Raw genomic sequence first — 19,734 nt, 5'->3', positions numbered from 1 at the left:
AGTGTGTTGCACTGCCAGCGCTATCACCTCAGCCTGAAGACAGACGGACTCCTCCATCGTGCCTTGTAATCTGAGGAGTGCAGCGGACATGCCTTCCTATTGTTCCTTTGCAACTCCAGCAACTGTGACATGACTGAGTCCAGAGGTTTGTCATCTGACTCGGACTCAGCAACGTTCTGGCCTCCAGCAATCCTCCGAGTGCCAGGTCTCTGGGAAGTCCCTGCCTCCGCCTGCTGTGAATCTGAAAGTACGATGTGCTCACCAGGTTGTGATCCCAAGGCTACTCTAAGCCTAGGTCCCACTGAGGTGTGTGTGTCTCTGCACTGGTGGAGGGTGTGGGTGAGTGCTGTGATGGGACTTCAGGAAAGGTGCCTTCAGATTCCTCTTCAGAGGTTTCTTTGGAGCTTGATTTGAGGCCCTGGGTCATGGACTCTGTCGGCTGTTTGGCAGATGTGCCTGTGAAAGCAAAGGGAGATAATTAGTGCATGGCAGTGGCCTGTGAAAGAGGACACATCACTCATGGTTGTCTGAGGGATATTGCACCGCTGGATCTTCACTTGGTAGAGCAGCACACATCACCGTCAGCACAGGACCGGTCCTGGTCATCGCCGGCCAGCTGGATAGCTCTGTTTTCGAATTCTGCCAGAACTTTGATCTCTAGCATCCCTCCATCTATCTGTGACCTTTCCCTCCTGTTGTGAGCCAGTCTGTCCTGCGTAGATAGAGATGCGGAGAGTGTATCAGGACTCCTGCCGAGCCAGATGATAAGTATGCCTGGTCTATGTGGGTGGTGAGTGGTCCCATGGACGGGATGAGGATAATGACAGTGTGTGTGAAAGAGTGAATGGTGTTGTCCCTTGCATTAGCAGTGAGTGAGGGCCCTGTGGATGTGTGATGGGTTTGTGAGTGTGTGAGTTGGGAGTGATGAAAAGAGTGACTTACTCTGGCAGAATGGAGATCATTCATCCTTTTGCGGCACTGGGTGTCTGTCCTCCTCTGCAGGGCATTGGCGCTGACCACCGCTGCCACTGCTTCCCAAGCTGGGTTGGTGACATTGCTGTCCATCCTGCGGCCAGTGTGGGGGCAGATTAAATCTCGTTGGGCCTCCACGGCATCCAGCAGTCACTCGAGGGACATTGAAGCAGGGGGCTGCATTCTTTTTGTCTTTGATGGCCATGTTGCCCGGACAGCGGTGGTGAACTGGTGGCGATGAGTGCTTTGCTGGCGGCTGCCTTTTAAAGATGGTAGTTGACATGATGCAACAGTGGGGTGATGGCAAATGGGCGAATGCGAGCCCGCCCACCATGGAAATGGCATGTTTCCCAGGAATGTATAAATAATGAGGCGGGCTCGGGAAGATACAGCGTGAAAACCTGTCATTTTCGTCGGCGGATAGGGCTCCATTTTACCTGCCTGCTATCCCCCTTGTGCAATTCTGGGAAAATTCTGCCCAGAGATATATTTTTTTTACATATTCACGAGATGTGTGCTTCGTTGGCTGGGCCAGCATTTAATGCCCACCCCTAATTGCCCTTGAGATGGTGGTGGTGAGCTGCCTTCATGAATGCTGCAGTCCATGTGGTGTAGGTACACCCACAGTGCTGTTGGGAAGGGAGTTCCAGGATTTTGACCCAACAACAGTAAAGAAACGGTGATATATTTCCAAATCAGGATGGTGAGTGACTTGGAGGGGAACTTCCAGGTGGTGGCGTTCCCATCTATCTGCTGTCCTTGTCCTAGATGGCAGTGGTCGTGGGTTTGCAGGGTGCTGTCGAAGGAGCCTTGGTGAATTCCTGCATTACATCTTGTAGATGGTACACACTGCTGGTACTGTACGTCAGTGGTGGAGGGAGTGAATGTTTGTGGATGCGGTGCCAATCAAGCAGGCTGCTTTGTCCTCAATAATGTCAAGCTTTTTGAGTATTGTAGGAGCTGCACTCATCCAGGCAAGTGGAGAGTATTCCATCACAATTCTGACTTGTGCATTGTAGATGGTGGGCAGGTATTGGGGAGTCGGGAGGTGAGTTATTTGTCACCCAGTTCCTAGTCTCTGACCTGCACGTAGCCACAGTATTGATATGGCTAGTCCAGTTCAGTTCCTGTTCAATGGTAACCCCCAAGATGTTGATAGTGGTGGATTCAGTGATGGTAATGCCATTGAACATCTGGGGGCAATGGTTGGATTCTCTCTTGTTGGAAATGGTCATTGCCTGACACTTGTGTGGTGCAAATGTTACTTGCCACTTGTCAGCCCAAATCTGGATATTGTCCAGGTCTTGCTGCATTTGGACATGGACTGCTTTAGTATCCAAGGAGTCATGAATGGTGCTGATCATTGTGCAATCATCAGTGAACATCCCCACTTCTGACCTTATAGTGGAAGGAGGTCATTGATGAAGCAGCTGAAGATGGGTGGGCCGAGGACGCTAACCTGAGGAGCTCCAGCAGTGATGTTATGGAACTGAGATAACTGGCCAACAACAACCACAACCATCTTCCTTAGTGTTAGGTATGACTCCAACTAGCGGAGAGTTTTCCCCATGATTCCCATTGACTCTAATTTTGCTAGCGCTCCTTGATGCCATACTCGGTCAAATGCTGCCTTGATGTCAAGGGCAGTCACTCTCCCCTGCAGAGATTGTAGAGTAGTAATAATAGAGGACTTTAATTACCCAAATGTTGACTGGGACAATGGCAGTATAAAGGGCAATGTCATGAAGCTATTAATGTATATAATATTTTGGAATATATTTTTCTTTTAAAATAGAGGTTTAGCCCCGGGTGTGTCTTAACTAGATTAAACTAGATTAAAGTCAGCTAGTCTGATTGCTTTGATATATACTAGTTTGAAATGTAAAGAGATGTAGAGTATATTTGCATTTTTTGAATAGAGCATTCAAAAAGTGGTGTGAAAACTTGACGCCTTTCTAGCAACTACCAAGCAATATGTTTATATTACTAATAAAATTTGGTACAACGAATGGGGGTTCATTGTTAAAAGGTAAAGTTCAAAGAGACTGGATAGACTATGACAATTCATTTCAATCACTGGTGATAGGTATAACTTCAGTAGTTTTCGGGTGAGCAGAGCAGAGGCAATGTAAGATCAAAAAGCAGCTGCAAGCCTCCAACTGGCTCCACAATGAAAAGAACCTCATTTTGAGTTCTAAGATAAAAGCAAAAAACTGCGGATGCTGGAAATCCAAAACAAAAATAAAAATACCTGGAAAAACTCAGCAGGTCGGGCAGCATCTGCAGAGAGGAACACAGTTAACATTTCGAGTCCGTATGACTCTTCAACAGAACTAAGTAAAAATAGAAAAGAGGTGGAATATAAGCTGGTTTAAGGGGGGAGGGTGGGACAGGTAGAGCTGGATAGAGGGCCAGTGATAGGTGGAGATATCCAAAAGATGTCATAGACAGAAGAACAAGGAGGTGTTGAAGGTGGTGATATTATCTAAGGAATGTGCTAATTCAGGGTAGAAAAGCAGGACAAGCAAGGTACAGATAGCCCTAGTGCGGGTGGGATGGGGTGAAGGGAAGGGATCGAAATAGGCTAAAAGGTAGAGATAAAACAATGGATGGAAATACATTTAAAAATAATGGAAATAGGTGGGAAAAGAAAAACCTATACAAATTATTGGAAACAAAAGGGGGGGGATCGGAAAGGGGTTGGGGATGGAGGAGAGAGTTCATGAACTAAAATTGTTGAATTCAATATTAAGTCCGGAAGGCTGTAAAGTGCCTAGTCGGAAGTTGAGGTGCTGTTCCTCCAGTTTGCGTTAAGCTTCACTGGAACAATGCAGCAGGCCAAGGATGGACATGTGGGCATGAGAGTAGGATGGAGTGTTGAAATAGCAAGTGACAGGGAGGTCTGGGTCATGCTTACGGACAGACTGAAGGTGTTCTGCAAAGCGGTCACCCAGTCTGCGTTTGGTCTCTCCAATGTAGAGGAAACGGCATTGGGAGCGGCGAATGCAGTAGACTAAATTGAGGGAAAGTGAAATGCTGCTTCACTTGAAAGGAGTGTTTGGGCCCCTGGACGGTGAGGAGAGGGGAAGTAAAGGGGCACGTGTTGCACCTTCTGCGGTTGCATGGGAAGGTGCGATGGGAGGGGATTGAGGTGTAGGGGCTGATGGAGGAGTGGACCAGGGTGTCCCGGAGAGAACAATCACTGCGGAATTCCTCCGGGGAGGGGTGAAAGGAAGATGTGTCAGCCTGTTCCTGCCCCATGGAACTCATTTCTTGCTGTCTTGACTCCATTCTCACTCCCCTTGTCCAGTACCTTCCCACCTACATCCGTGATTCCTCTGACATCCTACATCATATCAACAATTTCCAGTTCCCTGGCCCCAACCACCTCCTCTTCACCATGGACGTTCAATCCCTCTACACCTCCATCCCCCACCGGGATGGTCTGAAGTCTCTCCGCTTCTTCCTCGAACAGAGGCCCGAACAATCCCCATCCACCAGTACTCTTCTCCGTTTGGTTGAACTTGTTCTAACACTGAACAATTTCTTCTTAAACTCATCTCACTTCCTTCAAATAAAAGGTGTGGCTATGGGTACCCGCATGGGCCCCAGTTATATCTGTCTCTTTATGGGGTATGTGGAACATTCCTTGCTCCAGTCCTACTCCGGCTCCCTCCCACAACTTTTTCTCCGGTACATCGATGATTGCTTTGGTGCTGCTTCATGCTCTCGTCTGGACCTGGAAAAATTTATTAATTTTGCTTCCAATTTCCACCCCTCCATCATTTTCACGTGGTCCATCTCTGACACTTCCCTTTCCTTCCTTGACCTCTCTGTCTCAATTTCTGGTGATAGACTGTCCACCAATATTCATTACAAGCCTACCGACTCCCACAGCTACCTTGACTACAGCTCCTCACACCCCGCTTCCTGTAAGGACTCCATCCCATTTTCTCAGTTCCTTCGCCTCTGTCGCATCTGTTCTGATAATGCCACTTTCAAAAACAGTTCCTCTGACATGTCTTCCTTCTTCCTTAACTGAGGTTTTCCACCCACGGTGGTTGAAAGGGCCCTCAACTGTGTCTGGCCCATCTCCCGCGCATCCGCCCTCACACCTTCCTCTCCCTCCCAGAACCATGACAGGGTCCCCCTTGTCCTCACTTATCACCCCACCAGCTTCCGCATTCAAAGGATCATCCTCCGCCATTTCCACCAACTCCAGCACGATACCACTACCAAACACATCTTCCCTTCATCCCCCCGGCGGCATTCCGCAGGGATCATTCCCTCCGGGACACCCTGGTCCACTCCTCCATCACCCCCTACACCTCAACCCCCTCCCATGGCACCTTCCCATGCAACCGCAGAAGGTGCAACACCTGCCCCTTTACTTCCCCTCTTCTCACCGTCCAAGGGCCCAAACACTCCTTTCAAGTGAAGCAGCATTTCACTTGCACTTCCCTCAATTTAGTCTACTGCATTCATTGCTCCCAATGCGGTTTCCTCTGCATTGGAGAGACCAAACGCAGACTGGGTGACCGCTTTTCAGAACACCTTGGGTCTGTCCGCAAGCATGACCCAGACCTCCCTGTCGCTTGCCATTTCAACACTTCACCCTGCTCTCATGCCTACATGTCCATCCTTGGCCTTCTGCATTATTTCAGTGAAGCTCAATGCAAACTGGAGGAACGGCACCTCATCTTCCGACTAGGCACTTTACAACCTTCTGAATTGAATATTGAGTTCAACAACTTTAGATCATGAACTCTCTCCTCTATCCCCACCCCCTTTCCGATCGCCTTTTTTCCAATAATTTATATATATATTTTCTTCCACCTGTTTCCATTATTTTAATATGTATTTCCATCCATTGTTTTATCTTTACCTTTCAGCCTATTTTGATCCCTTCCCCCCACCCCACCCCCACTCGGGCTATCTGTCCCTTGCTCATCCTACTTTCAACCCTTAATGTCACCATTAGCACATTTCTTAGCTAATATCACCACCGTCAACACCCCTTTGTCCTTTTGTCTATGACATCTTTTGGCAATCTCCACCTATCACTGGCCAACTATCCAGCTCTACCTGTCCCACCCTGCCCCTTAAACCGGCTTATATTTCACCTCTTTTCTACTTTTCCTTAGTTCTGGTGAAGAGTCATACGGACTCGAAACATTTATTCTATTCCTCTCCGCAGATGCTGTCAGACCTGCTGAGTTTTTCCACTTAAAATTATAGGGTATGACAGTTGTTAAAGTTTCCCTCTGGGATTTTTAAATAACTCTGCTTTACCAACTGCATCAGTCATAACAAGCGCAGAGTGGCAAGAGTTCCTATATTGTGTTCAGGAGACTTTTTTCGAGCAGTATGTGTCCAATCGAACAAGAAAGGATGCACTGTTGGACCTGGTTCTTGGAAATGAGGTGGGCCAACTAGATCAAGTATCAGTGGGGGAACATTTAGGAGACAGTGATCATTGTATCCTAAGGTTTAAGATGATGGTAGAAAAGGACAATGTGCAATACAGAGTAGGAATAATTAACTGGGAGAGAGTTGACTTCACTGGAGCTGGGCTAGATGGACTGGAGCCAAAGGTTGGCAGGAAAACTTGTAGCTGAACAATGGGCTACTTCAAAGAACAAATGGTTCAGGCACAGTCAAGGTATATTCCCTCAAAAGGAAAAGGTAGGACAAACAAATCCAGCGCTCCCTGGATGAAAAAGCCATAGAAATTAAGATAAAGAAGAAAAAGGTGTGCTTCTGTCAGGTAGAAAATACAATTGAGAACCAAGTGGAATTCAGAAATTTCAGACTGGAGGTGAGAAAGCAAATAAGAGAAGCAAAGAAATGTGAAAAGACTGGCAGCCAACATAAAGGGGAACCCAAAGTCTTCTAGGCAGCACACAAAGAGTAAGAGGGTGGTAAAAAGAGGAGTAGGGCTGATTAGGGACCAAAAAGGGGATTTACACATGGAGGCAGGGGGCATTACTGAGATGTTAAATACATACTTTGCATCTGTCTTTACCAAGGAAGCAGATGCCACTGAGGCCACGGTGATAGAGAAGGAGACTCTTTCACTGGAAGGGTTCAAAATTGATAAGGAGAAAGTGTTGGATCAACTGTTGGTACTTAAAGCTGACCGGGTGAGATGCATCCAAGGATATTGAAGGAAGTAAGAGAGGCAATTGCAGGGGCACATAATCTTACAGTTGGCTAAAGTGAATTGGAAAATTAGGTTAAGGGTTGGGTCAATAGAGATGCAGTGGCTGATATTTAAGGCAATATTTCAGAATGCACAGAATAGGTACATTCCAACGAGTGAGAAAAATTCCAAGGGACGGACACACCACCTGTGGTTAAGTAGAAAGGTTAAAGATAGTATCAAACTTAAAGAAAATGCACATAATTATGCAAAGACAGATGGCAGGTCAAAAGATTGGACAGAATATAAGGAGGAGGAAAGAATGACTAAAAGATTAATAAGGAGGGAAACTAGAGTATGAGAGAAAACTAGCCAGAAATATAAAAACAGATAGTAAGAGATTTTATAAATATTTTAAAAAGAAACGAGTTAACAAGGTGAGCATTGGTCTTGAAGAAAGTGAGTCTAGAGGATTTTTAATGGCAAGCAGGAGATGGAAGATGAATTAAACAGGTACTTTGCACGGTTTTCATATAGAAGATACCAATAACATCCCAGAAGCAGCTATAAACCAGGAAATGCAAGTGGGGAAGGATGTCAGTAAAATTATAATCACCAGAGAAATGGTGCTGAGTAAATTGTTGGCGCTGCGAGCTGACAAGACCCCGGCTCCTGATGGACTTCATCCTAGGGTCTTAAAAGAGGTATCTAGTGAAATAGTTGATGTATTGGCTTTAATTTTCCAAAACTCCCTAGATTTGAGAAGATCCCATTAGATTGGAAGATAGCAAATGTAGCTCCATTATTCAAAAAGGGAGGGTGACAGAAAACGGGAAACTACAGGCTAGTTAGCATATCATCTATCATAGGGAAAATGTTAGAAACTATTATTTAAAAAGTTATAGTGGGGCACTTGCATGAGCTCAAGGTCATCAAGCAGAGTCAACATGCTTTTGTGAAAGGGAAATTGTGTGTAACCAACTTATTGGGGTTCTTTGAGGAAGCAACGTGTGCTGTGGATAAAGCGGAACCGGTGGGTTTACTATACTTAGATTTCCAGAAGGCATTTGATAAACTGTCACATCAAAGGTTACTGTGGAAAATAAAAAGTTAATGATATAGAGGGTAACATATTGCCATGGATAAAAGATTGGCTGGCTAACAGGAGGGCAGAGAGTAGGCATAAATAGGTATTTTTCAGGTTGGCAAGATGTAACAAGTGATGTGGAACAGGGTTTAGTGTGGGGACCTCAACTGTTTACCATTTATATAATTGTCTTGGATGAAGGAATTGATGGGATGGTTGCCAAATTTGCTGATGACACAAAGATAGGTAGGAAAGTAAGTTTTGAGGAGGGCATAAGGAGGCTACAAAAATATATAGATAAGTTAAGTGAGTGGGCAAAGATCTTGCAAATGGAGTATAATGTGAGAAAATGTGAAATTGTCCATTTTGGCAGGAAGAATAAAAGAGAAGCATATTATCTAAATGGTGAGAGATAGGAAAGCTAATAGAATGTTATCATTTATTGCGAGGGGAATTGAATACAAAAGTAGGCAGGTTATGCTTCAGTTGTACAGGGCACTAGTGAGACCACATTTGGAGTACTATGTACAGTATTGGCCACCTTATTTAAGGAAGGATGTAAATTTGTTGGAAGCAGATCAGAGAAGGTTTACCAGACTAATACTTGGAATGGATGTGTTGTCTTACGAGGAAAGGTTGGACAGACTAGGCTTGTATTGGCTGGAGTTTAGAAGAGTAAGAGGTGACTTGATTGAAACAAGTAAGATCCTGAGGGGTCCTAACAGGGTGGATGTGGAGGTGATGTTTCCTCTTGTGGGAGATCCTGGAACTAGGGGTCACTGTTTAAAAATAATGGGTCGCCCATTTAAAACAGATGAGGTGAATTTTTTTCACTCAGAGGGTTGTGAGTCTTGGAACTCTCTTCCTGAAAATGTGGTGGAAGCAGTGTCTAACATTTTTAAGCAGAGGTGGATAAATGGTTGGAAAGCAAAGCGATGATAGGCTATTGGATGTAGGTGGGATGCAGAATTAAGGTCAATATTAGATCAGCCCTGATCTTATTACTTGGGGGAGGCAATGAATTAGTGGTATTGTCACTGGACTAGTGAACCAGAGACTCAGGGTAATGCTCTGGGGACCTGGGTTCGAATCCTGCCACAAAAAATGGTGGAATTTGAATTCAATAAAATTCTGGAATTAAAACTCTCATAATGACCATGAAATCATTGTCAGTGGTAATGGCCCACAGCGCCTCATGGATGCCCATGAGTTGTGAGATCTGTTTTAAATCTATCCATTTAGCATGGGGGTAGTGCCACACAGGCACTAAAACAAAAGGGAAAAACATACTTGGCCTCATCCTGCCACAGATGCAACTGCCCATGACAGTAGTGGTAGGAGTGACCACCATACAGTCATTGTGGAGATGAAGTCTGCTTTCACATTGAGGATACCCTCCATTAAGAAGTGTGGCACTACCACCATTCTAAATGGGGTAGATTTTGAACAGATCTAGCAACTCAAGCCATTGGTAGCAGCAGAATTGTACTCGAACACAATTTGTAACCTCATGGTCTGGCATATCCCCTACCCTACCATTACCATCAAGCCAGGGGATCAACCCTGATCCAATGAAGAGTGCAGGATGGCATGCCAGGAGCAGCACCAGGCATACCTAAAAATGAGGTGTCAACCTGGTGAAGCTATAAAACAGTACTGTTTGCATGCCAAACAGCATAAGCAGCAAGTGATAGACAAAGCTAAGCGATCCCATAACCAACGGATCAAATCTAAGCTCTGCAGTCCTGCCACATCCAGTCGTGAATGGTGGTGGACAATTAAACAGCTCACTGGAGGAGGTAGCTCCACAAATATCCCCATCCTGATTGATGGAGGAGCCCAGCACAGCAGTGCAAAAGATAAGGCTGGAGCATTTGCGACAATCTTCAGCCAGAAGTACCAAGTGGATGATCTATCTCAGCCTCCTCCAGAGGCCCCCAGCATCACAGATGCCAGCCTTCAGCCAATTCGATTCACTCCATGTGATATCAAGAAATGGCTGAAGGCACTGGATATTGCAAACGCTATGGGCCCTGACAATAGTGTTCCAGAATTTGCTGTACCTCCAGCCAAGCTGTCGCAGTACAGCTATGACACTGGCATCTACCCAGCCACATGGAAAATTGCCCAGGTATGTCCTGTACACAAAAAGCAGGACAATTACTGCCCCATCAGTCTAATCTCCATCATCCGTAAAGTAATGGAAGAGGTCATCAACAGTGCTATCAAACGGCAATTGCTTAGCAATAACCTGCTCAGTATGGGTTCCGCCAGGGCCACTGAGCTCTTGACCTTGTTACAGCCTTGGTTCAAACATGGGCAAAAGAACTGAACTCCCGAGGTGAGGGGAGAGTGACTGCCCTTGACGTCAAGGCAGCATTTGACCGAGTGTGGCTTCAAGGAGCGCTAGCAAAACTGGAATCAATGGGAATCAGGGCGAAAACTCCCTGCTGGTTGGAGTCATACCAAGCACAAAGGAAGATGGTTGTGGTTGTTGGGGGTCAGTGATCTCAGCACCAGGACATCACTGCAGGAGTTCCTCAGGGTAGTGTCCTAAGCAGAACCATCTTCAGCTGCCTCATCAATGACCTTCCTTCCATCATAAGGTCAGAAGTGGGGATGTTTGCTGATGATTGCACAATGTTCAGCACCATTTGTGACTCCTCAGATACTGAAGCAGTCCATGTCCAAATGCAGCAAGACCTGGACCATATCCAGGCTTGGGCTGACGAGTGGCAAGTGACATTCGCGCCACACAAGTGTCAGGCAATGATCATCTCCAACAAGAGAAAATCTAACCATCGCCCCCTGATGTTCAATGGCATTCCCATCACTGAATCACCCACCATCAATATCCTGGGTGTTACCATTGATCAGAAACTGAACTGGACTAGCCACGTAAACACTTTGGCTACAAGAGCAGTTCAGAGGCTAGAAATCATGCGACGCGTAACTTGCCTCCTGAATCCCCAACGCCTGTCCACCATCTACAAGGCACAAGTCAGGAATATGATGGAATACTACCCACTTGCCTGGATGAGTGCAGCTCCTACAACACTGAAAAACCTGGACACCGTTCAGTCCGTTTGATTGGCACCACACCCACAAACATTCACTCCCTCCACCACTGACGCACATTAGCAGCAGTGTGTACCATCTACAAGATGCACTGCAGGAATTCACCAGGGCTCCTTAGACAGCACCTTCCAAACCCACGACCACTACCACCTAGAAGGACAAGGGGCAGTAGATAGATGGGAACACCGCCAGCTGAAAGTTCCCCTCCAAGTCACTGACCATCCTGACTTTGAAATATATCGCCGTTCCTTCACTGTCGCTGAGTCAAAATCCTGGAACTCCCTTCCTAACAGCACAGTGGGTGTACCTACACCACATGAGCTGCAACGGTTCAAGAAGGCAGCTCACCACCACCTTCTCAAGGGCAACTAGGGATGGGCAATAAATGCTGGCCCAGCCAGCGAAGCCCACATCTCATCAATGAATTTTAAGGAAGAATGATTGCAGGCATGAGAAACTTCAGGTATGAAGATAGATTGGAGAGTTTGGGACTATTCTCCTTGTAGAGGAGAAGGCTAAGAGGAGATTTGATAGATGTGTTCAAAATGATGAAGGAGCTTGATAGAATAGATAGGGAGAAACTATTATCACTCGTAAAAGGATCGAGAACAAGAGGGTATGGATTTAAAATGATTTGCAAAAGAAGCAAATGTGATGTGAGAAAAAACTTTTTCACATAGCGAATTGTTCGAGTCTGGAATGCACAGCTTGGAAGTGTGATGGAGGCAGGTTTATTCGAAGCATTCAAGAGAGCATTAGATGATTATTTGAATAGAAACAATGTGCAGGGGTACAGGGAAAAGGCAGGAAAATGGCATTCAGTCACAATGCTCATTCGGAGAGCTGGCGCAGACATGATGGGCCAAATGCCTCCTTCTGCACGTAATATTCCGTGATTCTGTGGTTTTCCCAGCCAGCTTTTAGCCAGCTATCAGGCAGGAAACAGAAGAAAAATATAAGGACCCAGACTTGCTGGGTTTCTCATACATTCCTATGCCTTCTTCACCTCCTAATATACAACAGGGCCAATATTTCACAAATTTGTAAAATGCTTTATAGAATACATTTAGGGAACGATCATTGAAATCATAATGACTGGTAATTCTCTGTTTAAATATTTCAGAACTTGCTTGATGATTTCATGAGTAGCTGTTTTGCTAAAATTATTTCTTCACGGCATGCTTTACAAGTTTTGCAGAGGTAGGTTTTAGAGTGAATATTTTATAATGAACAAAAAATAAATTGTAGAAATGATTAGCTTTATATTTTCTGATGAACTTCCGGGATTTCGGGTGAAAAAGTTACCATGTTTGTACTTAAATTTCCATGAAGGTAAAATCTCTTTAGCCACAGGAACCAATTTTTATCTACTCAGGATATTATTTCATTTTGAAAAGTCAGAGTGTGCAGCTGACTCGATGAAACTGTTTCGACTGTTATAAATGAAGATATAGAACATATTGGTTATAAATATCTACATTAATGATTAGAGTCCTGTGTGCAGATTTGGGGGCCTGTTGTTTTTTGGGATTTTTAGGTTAAATATTTTCTAAGGTATATTGTTTTTAGTCTTTCTGTCACCTGTGATCCAGAATTCACCTTCTGTCTTTAACTAACAGGAGGTTTTCAGAGGTAACAGAGAAGGTCAATGAGGGTAATGTTGATGTGGTGTACATGGACTTTCAAAAAGCAGTGCCACACAATAAACTTGTGAAAAAAGTTATTGCTCATGAAAGAAAAGGGATAATAGCAATGTGGATACAAAATTGGTTGAAAAATAGGAAGTAGAGAGTAATGGTCAATGGATATTTTTTGGGCTGGAGGAAGATTTGTAGTGGGGTTCCCCAGGGGTTGGTATTGGGACCCTTGGCTTTTCCTGATATATGTTAATGATCTAGATCTTGGTGTGCAGGGGACAATTTCAAAGTTTGTAGATGATATGAAGGCTCAGTGTGTTGTGAACTGCAAGAGGGCAGTGTGGAACTTCAAGAGGACATAGGCAAGTGGGTGGAGTGGGCAAATAGGTGGCAAATGAAGTTCAGTGCAGAGAAGTGTGAGGTGATGCATTTTGGTAGGAAGAACATGGACAAACAATATGAAATAAGGAGTGAAATTTCAAAGAGGGTGCAGGAGCAGAGGGACCTGGGTGTATAGATCATTGAAGGTGGCAGGACAGTTGAAGAGAAAAGTTAATAAAGCATATAGTATTTTTATGTCTAGAGTCTATAAGTTCACTAGTCGATTAAATTCGAATTGCACGCCTTCATATACACTTGTTAGTTGATGCTCGCTATCAATAATGGAGAGAGATTGACATAAGAACAAACTGTGATTGTTTATTGCAATGGAAGGCAGAGCACTAAATCCTTGCATGCTCCCACAACCACCACCAGCTCTACACATACAGTTAACCAGTAGCCTGTGCTATACATTGATTGGTCAGTACTGTCACATGGTTAGTCCACTTGCATTCTTTTAAAGGGACATGGTACTCCACTTTACCACGTTCTCCCCCTTCACTTAAAAAATACAGTTGACAAACTTAATAACATGTGAACTATTTACATTAATAACTATTTACAAATCAATTCTCTCAGAAGGCTTTCTCGGACGTGTTCAACAACTTCAGCTCATTTTTCCGAGACCACTTTTACAGGGGACAGTTTTCCACTAGGTTCCTCAATGGAAATTGGCAGGTTTGTCTCTCCGATCCCCTCGGGTCCCACAGGCCCCAGCAGTACTTCCAAATCATGTGACCTGTCTTCTACATGCGGAACAGACTCAAGCATAGATGAAGACTGCATTTCTTCTTGTGGGACTGACATTATTTTGTGGGAGTCAATCAGTAAAAGAAACATTGTGCCCAAGAAGGGTCGCACGTAATAAACGTGGAGGCGCATCCATGGACACCCCGGTCATTCCCATGGGTGCAATGGAGCTACTGCACGTTGATTATGTGCGACCCTACTCCATTTTACTACAAGCACTCTGAGCTTTATTAATAGGGCCATAGAGTACAAGAGCAAAGAGGTTAGGCTGAATTTATATAAGACACTCATTATACCTCGGCTGGAGTATTGTGTACAGTTCTAGGTGCCACACTATAAGAAGGATGTGAACACATTGGAGAGAGTGCGGAACAGGTTTACAAGAATGGTTCCAGGGATGAGAAACTTCAGCTATGAGGATAGACTGGAGAGTTTGGGACTGTTCTCCTTAGAGAGAAGAAGGCTAAAAGGAGGTTAGATCGAGATGTTCAAAATCATGAGTAGGCTGGACAGAGTAGATAGGGAGAAGCTGTTCCTGCACATAGAAGGATCGAGAACGAGAGGGCACAGATTTAAAGTGATTTGCTAAAGAAGCAAATGTGATGTGAGAGAAATCTTTTTCACACAACGAGTGGTTTGCCTAAAAGTGTGGTGGAGGCAGGTTCGATCGAGGCACTCAAGAGTGCATTAGATGATTATTGAATAGAAACAATGTGCAGGGGTATGGGGAAATGGCAGGACAATGGCACTAGGTCACAATGCTCATTTGGAGAGCTGGTGCAGACCCGATGGGCCAAATAGCCTCCTTCTGTGCTGTTAAAATTAGGTGATTCTGTAATTCTGTGATCGTGCAGATGAGATTATAACCGTAAATCAAAGTGATTAATGTTCACAAATCATGAGGCTCTAAAGTATAACTGGCTCATTACACCCATTGCCTAATATAATATTGGTTGTAGGACACATTTTTGGAAAATCTTTCCAGAACAATTTCCTGGGGCCTCAATCTGACCCAGCGATACACCAGACTTACCTAAATCCAGCCCCTATTAGTTCAACTTCTTCGGTGGCCTGTGCTCATACTTGGCCCTGCTGGGACTGTAGAGCTGCTGGCCAACCTGATTGGCAAGACTTACTCTCCAGATGGGGGCAGAAGTCTCGCCCTGAGCCAATTGATGCTCCGCCAATCACTAAATGGCTATGGAGCAACAGCTTTTTTGTGGGCAGCCTCCCGATTTTTTAGCTGGGGTGTGGAACTCAGCACCCTCTAAAATCCAGCTCTATGTTTCTGACATGTGCTTGTCTGTTTATCCCCATCCACATGAAACTTAAGATCCCCCATTAAAACCACTCTGCCTTTGACATGCTTGCATAATCTCTGCATTTATTCTCAAGGGCAATTAGGGATGGGCAATAAATGCTGGCTTAGTTAGCGGTTCCCACATGCCAAGAATGAATAAAAAAATTATTCATTGTACCACTGCACAGCTGCTCCAGAGATGGCAACACGTAACTCCCAGAAAAACTTTAATTCCTTTCCAATCTCTTAATTCTACACATGAAGTGTCCACTGCTTGCCTCTCTTATCATTGAAGTGATTTCATTCTTAACCACCAAGGCTACTTCTTCTGATTTATAAGCTTCCTCTCTTTCTAGTACAAGATAGCATATTAAGTCCTCAGTACTGACACTCTTGTAACCATGTCTCAATAATTCCATACTCTCTCAGTTGAATTTGTACCTGCAGTTCATTTAATTTGGTCCTTTGTGTAAAGAATGCTTATTTGGGCCCAAACTCTAGAATGTCCTTCTGCACTAATGCTTTACTCGCATATTTCTTATTTCTCTCTCCTGGTTTAGTTCCTACAGGGTGATAATTACGCCTCCCCCTCCCCTCTCACCAGTTTATTTGAAAGTGGAAGGGGAGGCTGGGCACGTAAAAAACAGCAGTTTGCCAGCCCTCTGCTGTTTTCTGTTTTCCCGCCCACCTCTAACCTGTCTCCCACATTATAGAGGGCGGGTATGCATTACGCAGCCTGCCCGCTCTTAAGCCTGTTGAAGCTCTTAAGTGGACAATTAACTGTCACTTACAAGCTTCATTTTGCTTCTGCCACATTTTTCGGTCTGCAGGGGAAGGCAGGGGCATGGTGAACAGCCCGACAGCTTTCGCTGCAGAAAGCTGGTGAGCGGCTACTGGTGAGCAGAAAGGGGGGTACCCCTCCTTTCAGGTACCTCCTGTGCCCACAGGGGCACCCCTTTGTCCCTACCCTCTGGTCTCTCTAACCCTTCCCCCCAACTTGCTGTAGTCTTCTAGTTGTTCCTGCCCAAAATCCCCAGACTTGCCTGAAGTCCGGGAAAAATGTTCACCTCTTCCTTGGGACTACTTGTATTCCGAGCAGTGGCCACTACTCCCTTCTGGGGCAGGACTTTTCAGTCGGTGTATGGGGCCAGGCCCGACAAGCCGACACGTAAAATGATGCGCAATGACGTCAGATGTGCGTTCCAACATCATCATGCAGTCCCGCAATATTTCGTGCGGTGGGTGTGTGTCGGAGTCGGCTGCACGCCCGCCGATATGTAAATGGCCTATTAAGGCCATTAAAGGAGTCATTGATGTAATTGATAACGCTTCCCATCCAACCTTAAAGTTGGCGTGCAGGCGAAAAGGCTGCCTTCGTGTTTTTTAGGAAACCTCATCCACAAGTGCGTCAAATGAGATGGGATATGTTTAGTTGAATTTTACATCCATTTATTTAATAATTACAATAATTAGTTCTATGCCTCAGGGAGACTGAAGCGCTCTTTTGCGGCATGCGCACGAAAGAGCGCTGGCCCCAACTCTCCCTCCCCCCCGCCTGCACAGGTAGCGCTGAGCACTATGGCTCGTGTCTTACGCTGGACAGGCCTTAATTGGTCTGCCCGCGTAAAATGGTGCCAAGGAGCCATCGTGGGTGGCCATCAGCTCTGCGACCGCTTCTGCCCACCTGGTGCTGCTGGGATTACAGATCTGCCAGCCAATCAGATTGGTCAGCAGCTCCCAAGGATGGGACTTCCTGTCCCCAAGGGGCAGATGTCTCACTCTGATCCAATTAAGGTCACCCCCAACGTATTATCGCTGTGGGGCAGCCACATTTCACATTGGTGAAGTGCCAACCAACTTTTAGCTCATTGTGGGGGGCAGGTAATCCCCAGCATCCCCATCCCCCCGCACCCCCGCCCATAAGTCCACCCCTACACCTTTTAGGTTTTTACCTTCTTCTCTTAGTGCCTAAAGGACAATTTATGATTGTTAATCTACTCTCTGCCCCTTCTTTATTTTCAAACTAATATTAATGCTACCTTTTCCACCTGAGCTCTCACCTCCATTTACTATTTTGAAACCTTGTGACCACCCTATTTATCTTTTCTGCTGGCGCTCTTGTGTTTGTCCCAACAGTACAGTTCCTTCCTGTCCCAATGCTGGTGCCACTGTTCCATGGATTCAAACTTCTTTCTCAACCACCCTTTGAACCACATGTTCACCCCCCTGATCTGATTATCCTGAACCCAATCTGTATGTGGCTCAGGATTGCAACCCAGACATTATATCCCTTGAGATCCCATCCTTTAATTTAGCTCCTAGTTCCTGATGCTTTCCAAACAAGATCTCTCCCCTACTCTACCCCAATTGGTTGGCCCTGTTGTAGTTCAGCTCGACAAACCACCGGGAGACTCAGGTACAGGCCACGATTGTTTATTAATCAATCAAGCGTACACAGGGAGTGCCAGCCTTGGGCAGTCCAAGACCTTACTCTACAGATTATATCGAAATCGCCATTTTTTATACACAGTTATTCACATACACACATTCTAATCTTGTCAACTCACAAGCACATGTTCAACAGATGCCTTTGGCTTTGATCACTTATTTCCATGTGGACAGACAGTAGACATTGTTCTCATTCTCACAAGACCACCATATCTTGCTGATTGTGCAGGAGACTGGGCCTACTTGTATTCAACACTCACTCATTCCCTGGCCTTGTTCTTTGTTCTACTGGCTTGCCTGTCTCATTTATTATTCTGTTTGACACACATCTGTTACTCTCTAGTTCTGCTTTTCTGCTTACAGTTTTGTTTTACTGAAACACACTTCTAACAAAATCAAATTATAAAGTTGTTAACCTTTTCGTGGATCACATGACTGGATTCTCCCCCTCCCTCTGCAATATCCCTTCAAACCAATTTGAGATGTCCCTCAGTCTGGCACCAGGTAGGCAATTAGATGTTGGACTCTTGATAACTGCTTACAAAATATGCTCTCTGTTCACCTAATTATAGAATATCTTACAACATCTTTATTATGCTTCCCCTCCTCCTCTTCCGCCGCCTTTTGGGCAGCCTTCTGCTCCACGATGCTATGATCAGCATTCTGGCTGTTCTTCCGATAGTCTTTATGCTTATCCTCACATGTAGCAAGTATGAAAGCATCAGTTTCTGCAAATCCTCATTCTCTACTCACCTGGGTCCCCTTTACTCCACAGCTGCTGTTCATGCAAACTCTGTTCTTATCTTGCACCTCCCTAAAAGGTGTGACTGAGGTCTGGAGTAAACTGTCAAGTTACCTCTCCCCACCCTGCCATTTGTGTTAGAGCATTGCCAAATCTCACTACATCTCAATGAATCTGAACTGGAGAGAACTGAGATGGAGACATTAACAAATGTAAAAACAAAAAACTACTGCGGATGCTGGAAATCCAAAACAAAAACAGAATTACCTGGAAAAACTCAGCAGGTCTGGCAGCATCGGCGGAGAAGAAAAGAGTTGACGTTTTGAGTCCTCATGACCCTTTAGCAGAACTGAGTAAAGTTAGGAGAGGGGTGAAATATAAGCTGGTTTAAGGTGGGGGGTGGGGTGGGGGGAGAGAAGTTGGGGGGGTGAGTGGTAGTAGGGACAAGCAAGCAGTTATAGGAGCAGATAATCAAAAGATGTCACAGACAAAGGAACAAAGACGTGTTAAAGGTGGTGATATTATCTAAGAGAATGTGCTAATTAAGAATGGATGGCAGGACACTCAAGGTACAGCTCTAGTGGGGGTAGGGTGGAAAGACTGACAGGGCATTACAGATTTTAAAATAATGGAAATAGGTGGGAAAAGAAAAATCTATATAAATTATTGGAAAAAAACAAAAGGGATGGGGAAGAAACGGAAAGGGGGTGGGGATGGGGGAGGGAGTTCAAGATCTAAAGTTGTTGAATTCAATATTCAGTCCGGAAGGCTGTAAAGTGCCTAGTCGGAAGATGAGGTGCTGTTCCTCCAGTTTGCGTTGGGCTTCACTGGAACAATGCAGCAAGCCAAGGACAGACATGTGGGCAAGAGAGCAGGGTGGAGTGTTAAAATGGCAAGCGACAGGGAGGTTTGGGTCTTTCTTGCGGACAGACCGCAGGTGTTCTGCAAAGCGGTCGCCCAGTTTACGTTTGGTCTCTCCAATGTAGAGGAGACCGCATTGGGAGCAATGAATGCAGTAGACTAAGTTAGGGAAAATGCAAGTGAAATGCTGCTTCACTTGAAAGGAGTGTTTGGGCCCTTGGACGGTGAGGAGAGAGGAAGTGAAGGGGCAGGTGTTGCATCTTCTGCGTGGGCTTTGGGAGGTGCCATAGGTGAGGGTTGAGGAGTAGAATGCGGAGGCTGGTGGGGTGATTAGTG

At 45.3% G+C, this 19,734-nt stretch overlaps 1 protein-coding gene across 1 annotated transcript in view; it reads left to right on the top strand.

Annotated features, from left to right (window-relative positions):
- LOC144681151 (dynein axonemal heavy chain 8-like) overlaps positions 1-19,734 on the top strand; it is a 1,659,468-nt gene that overhangs the window by 218,495 nt on the left and 1,421,239 nt on the right. Inside the window, exon 11 of the mRNA XM_078542878.1 lies at positions 12,403-12,479. Coding sequence (XP_078399004.1) covers positions 12,403-12,479 — 77 coding nt within the window. The remainder of the gene's footprint in view (positions 1-12,402; positions 12,480-19,734) is intronic.

Source organism: Cetorhinus maximus, chromosome 5, assembly GCF_964194155.1.
Source record: "Cetorhinus maximus chromosome 5, sCetMax3.hap1.1, whole genome shotgun sequence".
Taxonomy (NCBI): Eukaryota; Metazoa; Chordata; class Chondrichthyes; order Lamniformes; family Cetorhinidae; genus Cetorhinus; species Cetorhinus maximus.
Note: the sequence above shows the minus strand (reverse complement) of the source record. Positions and strands in the feature narration are given on the sequence as shown.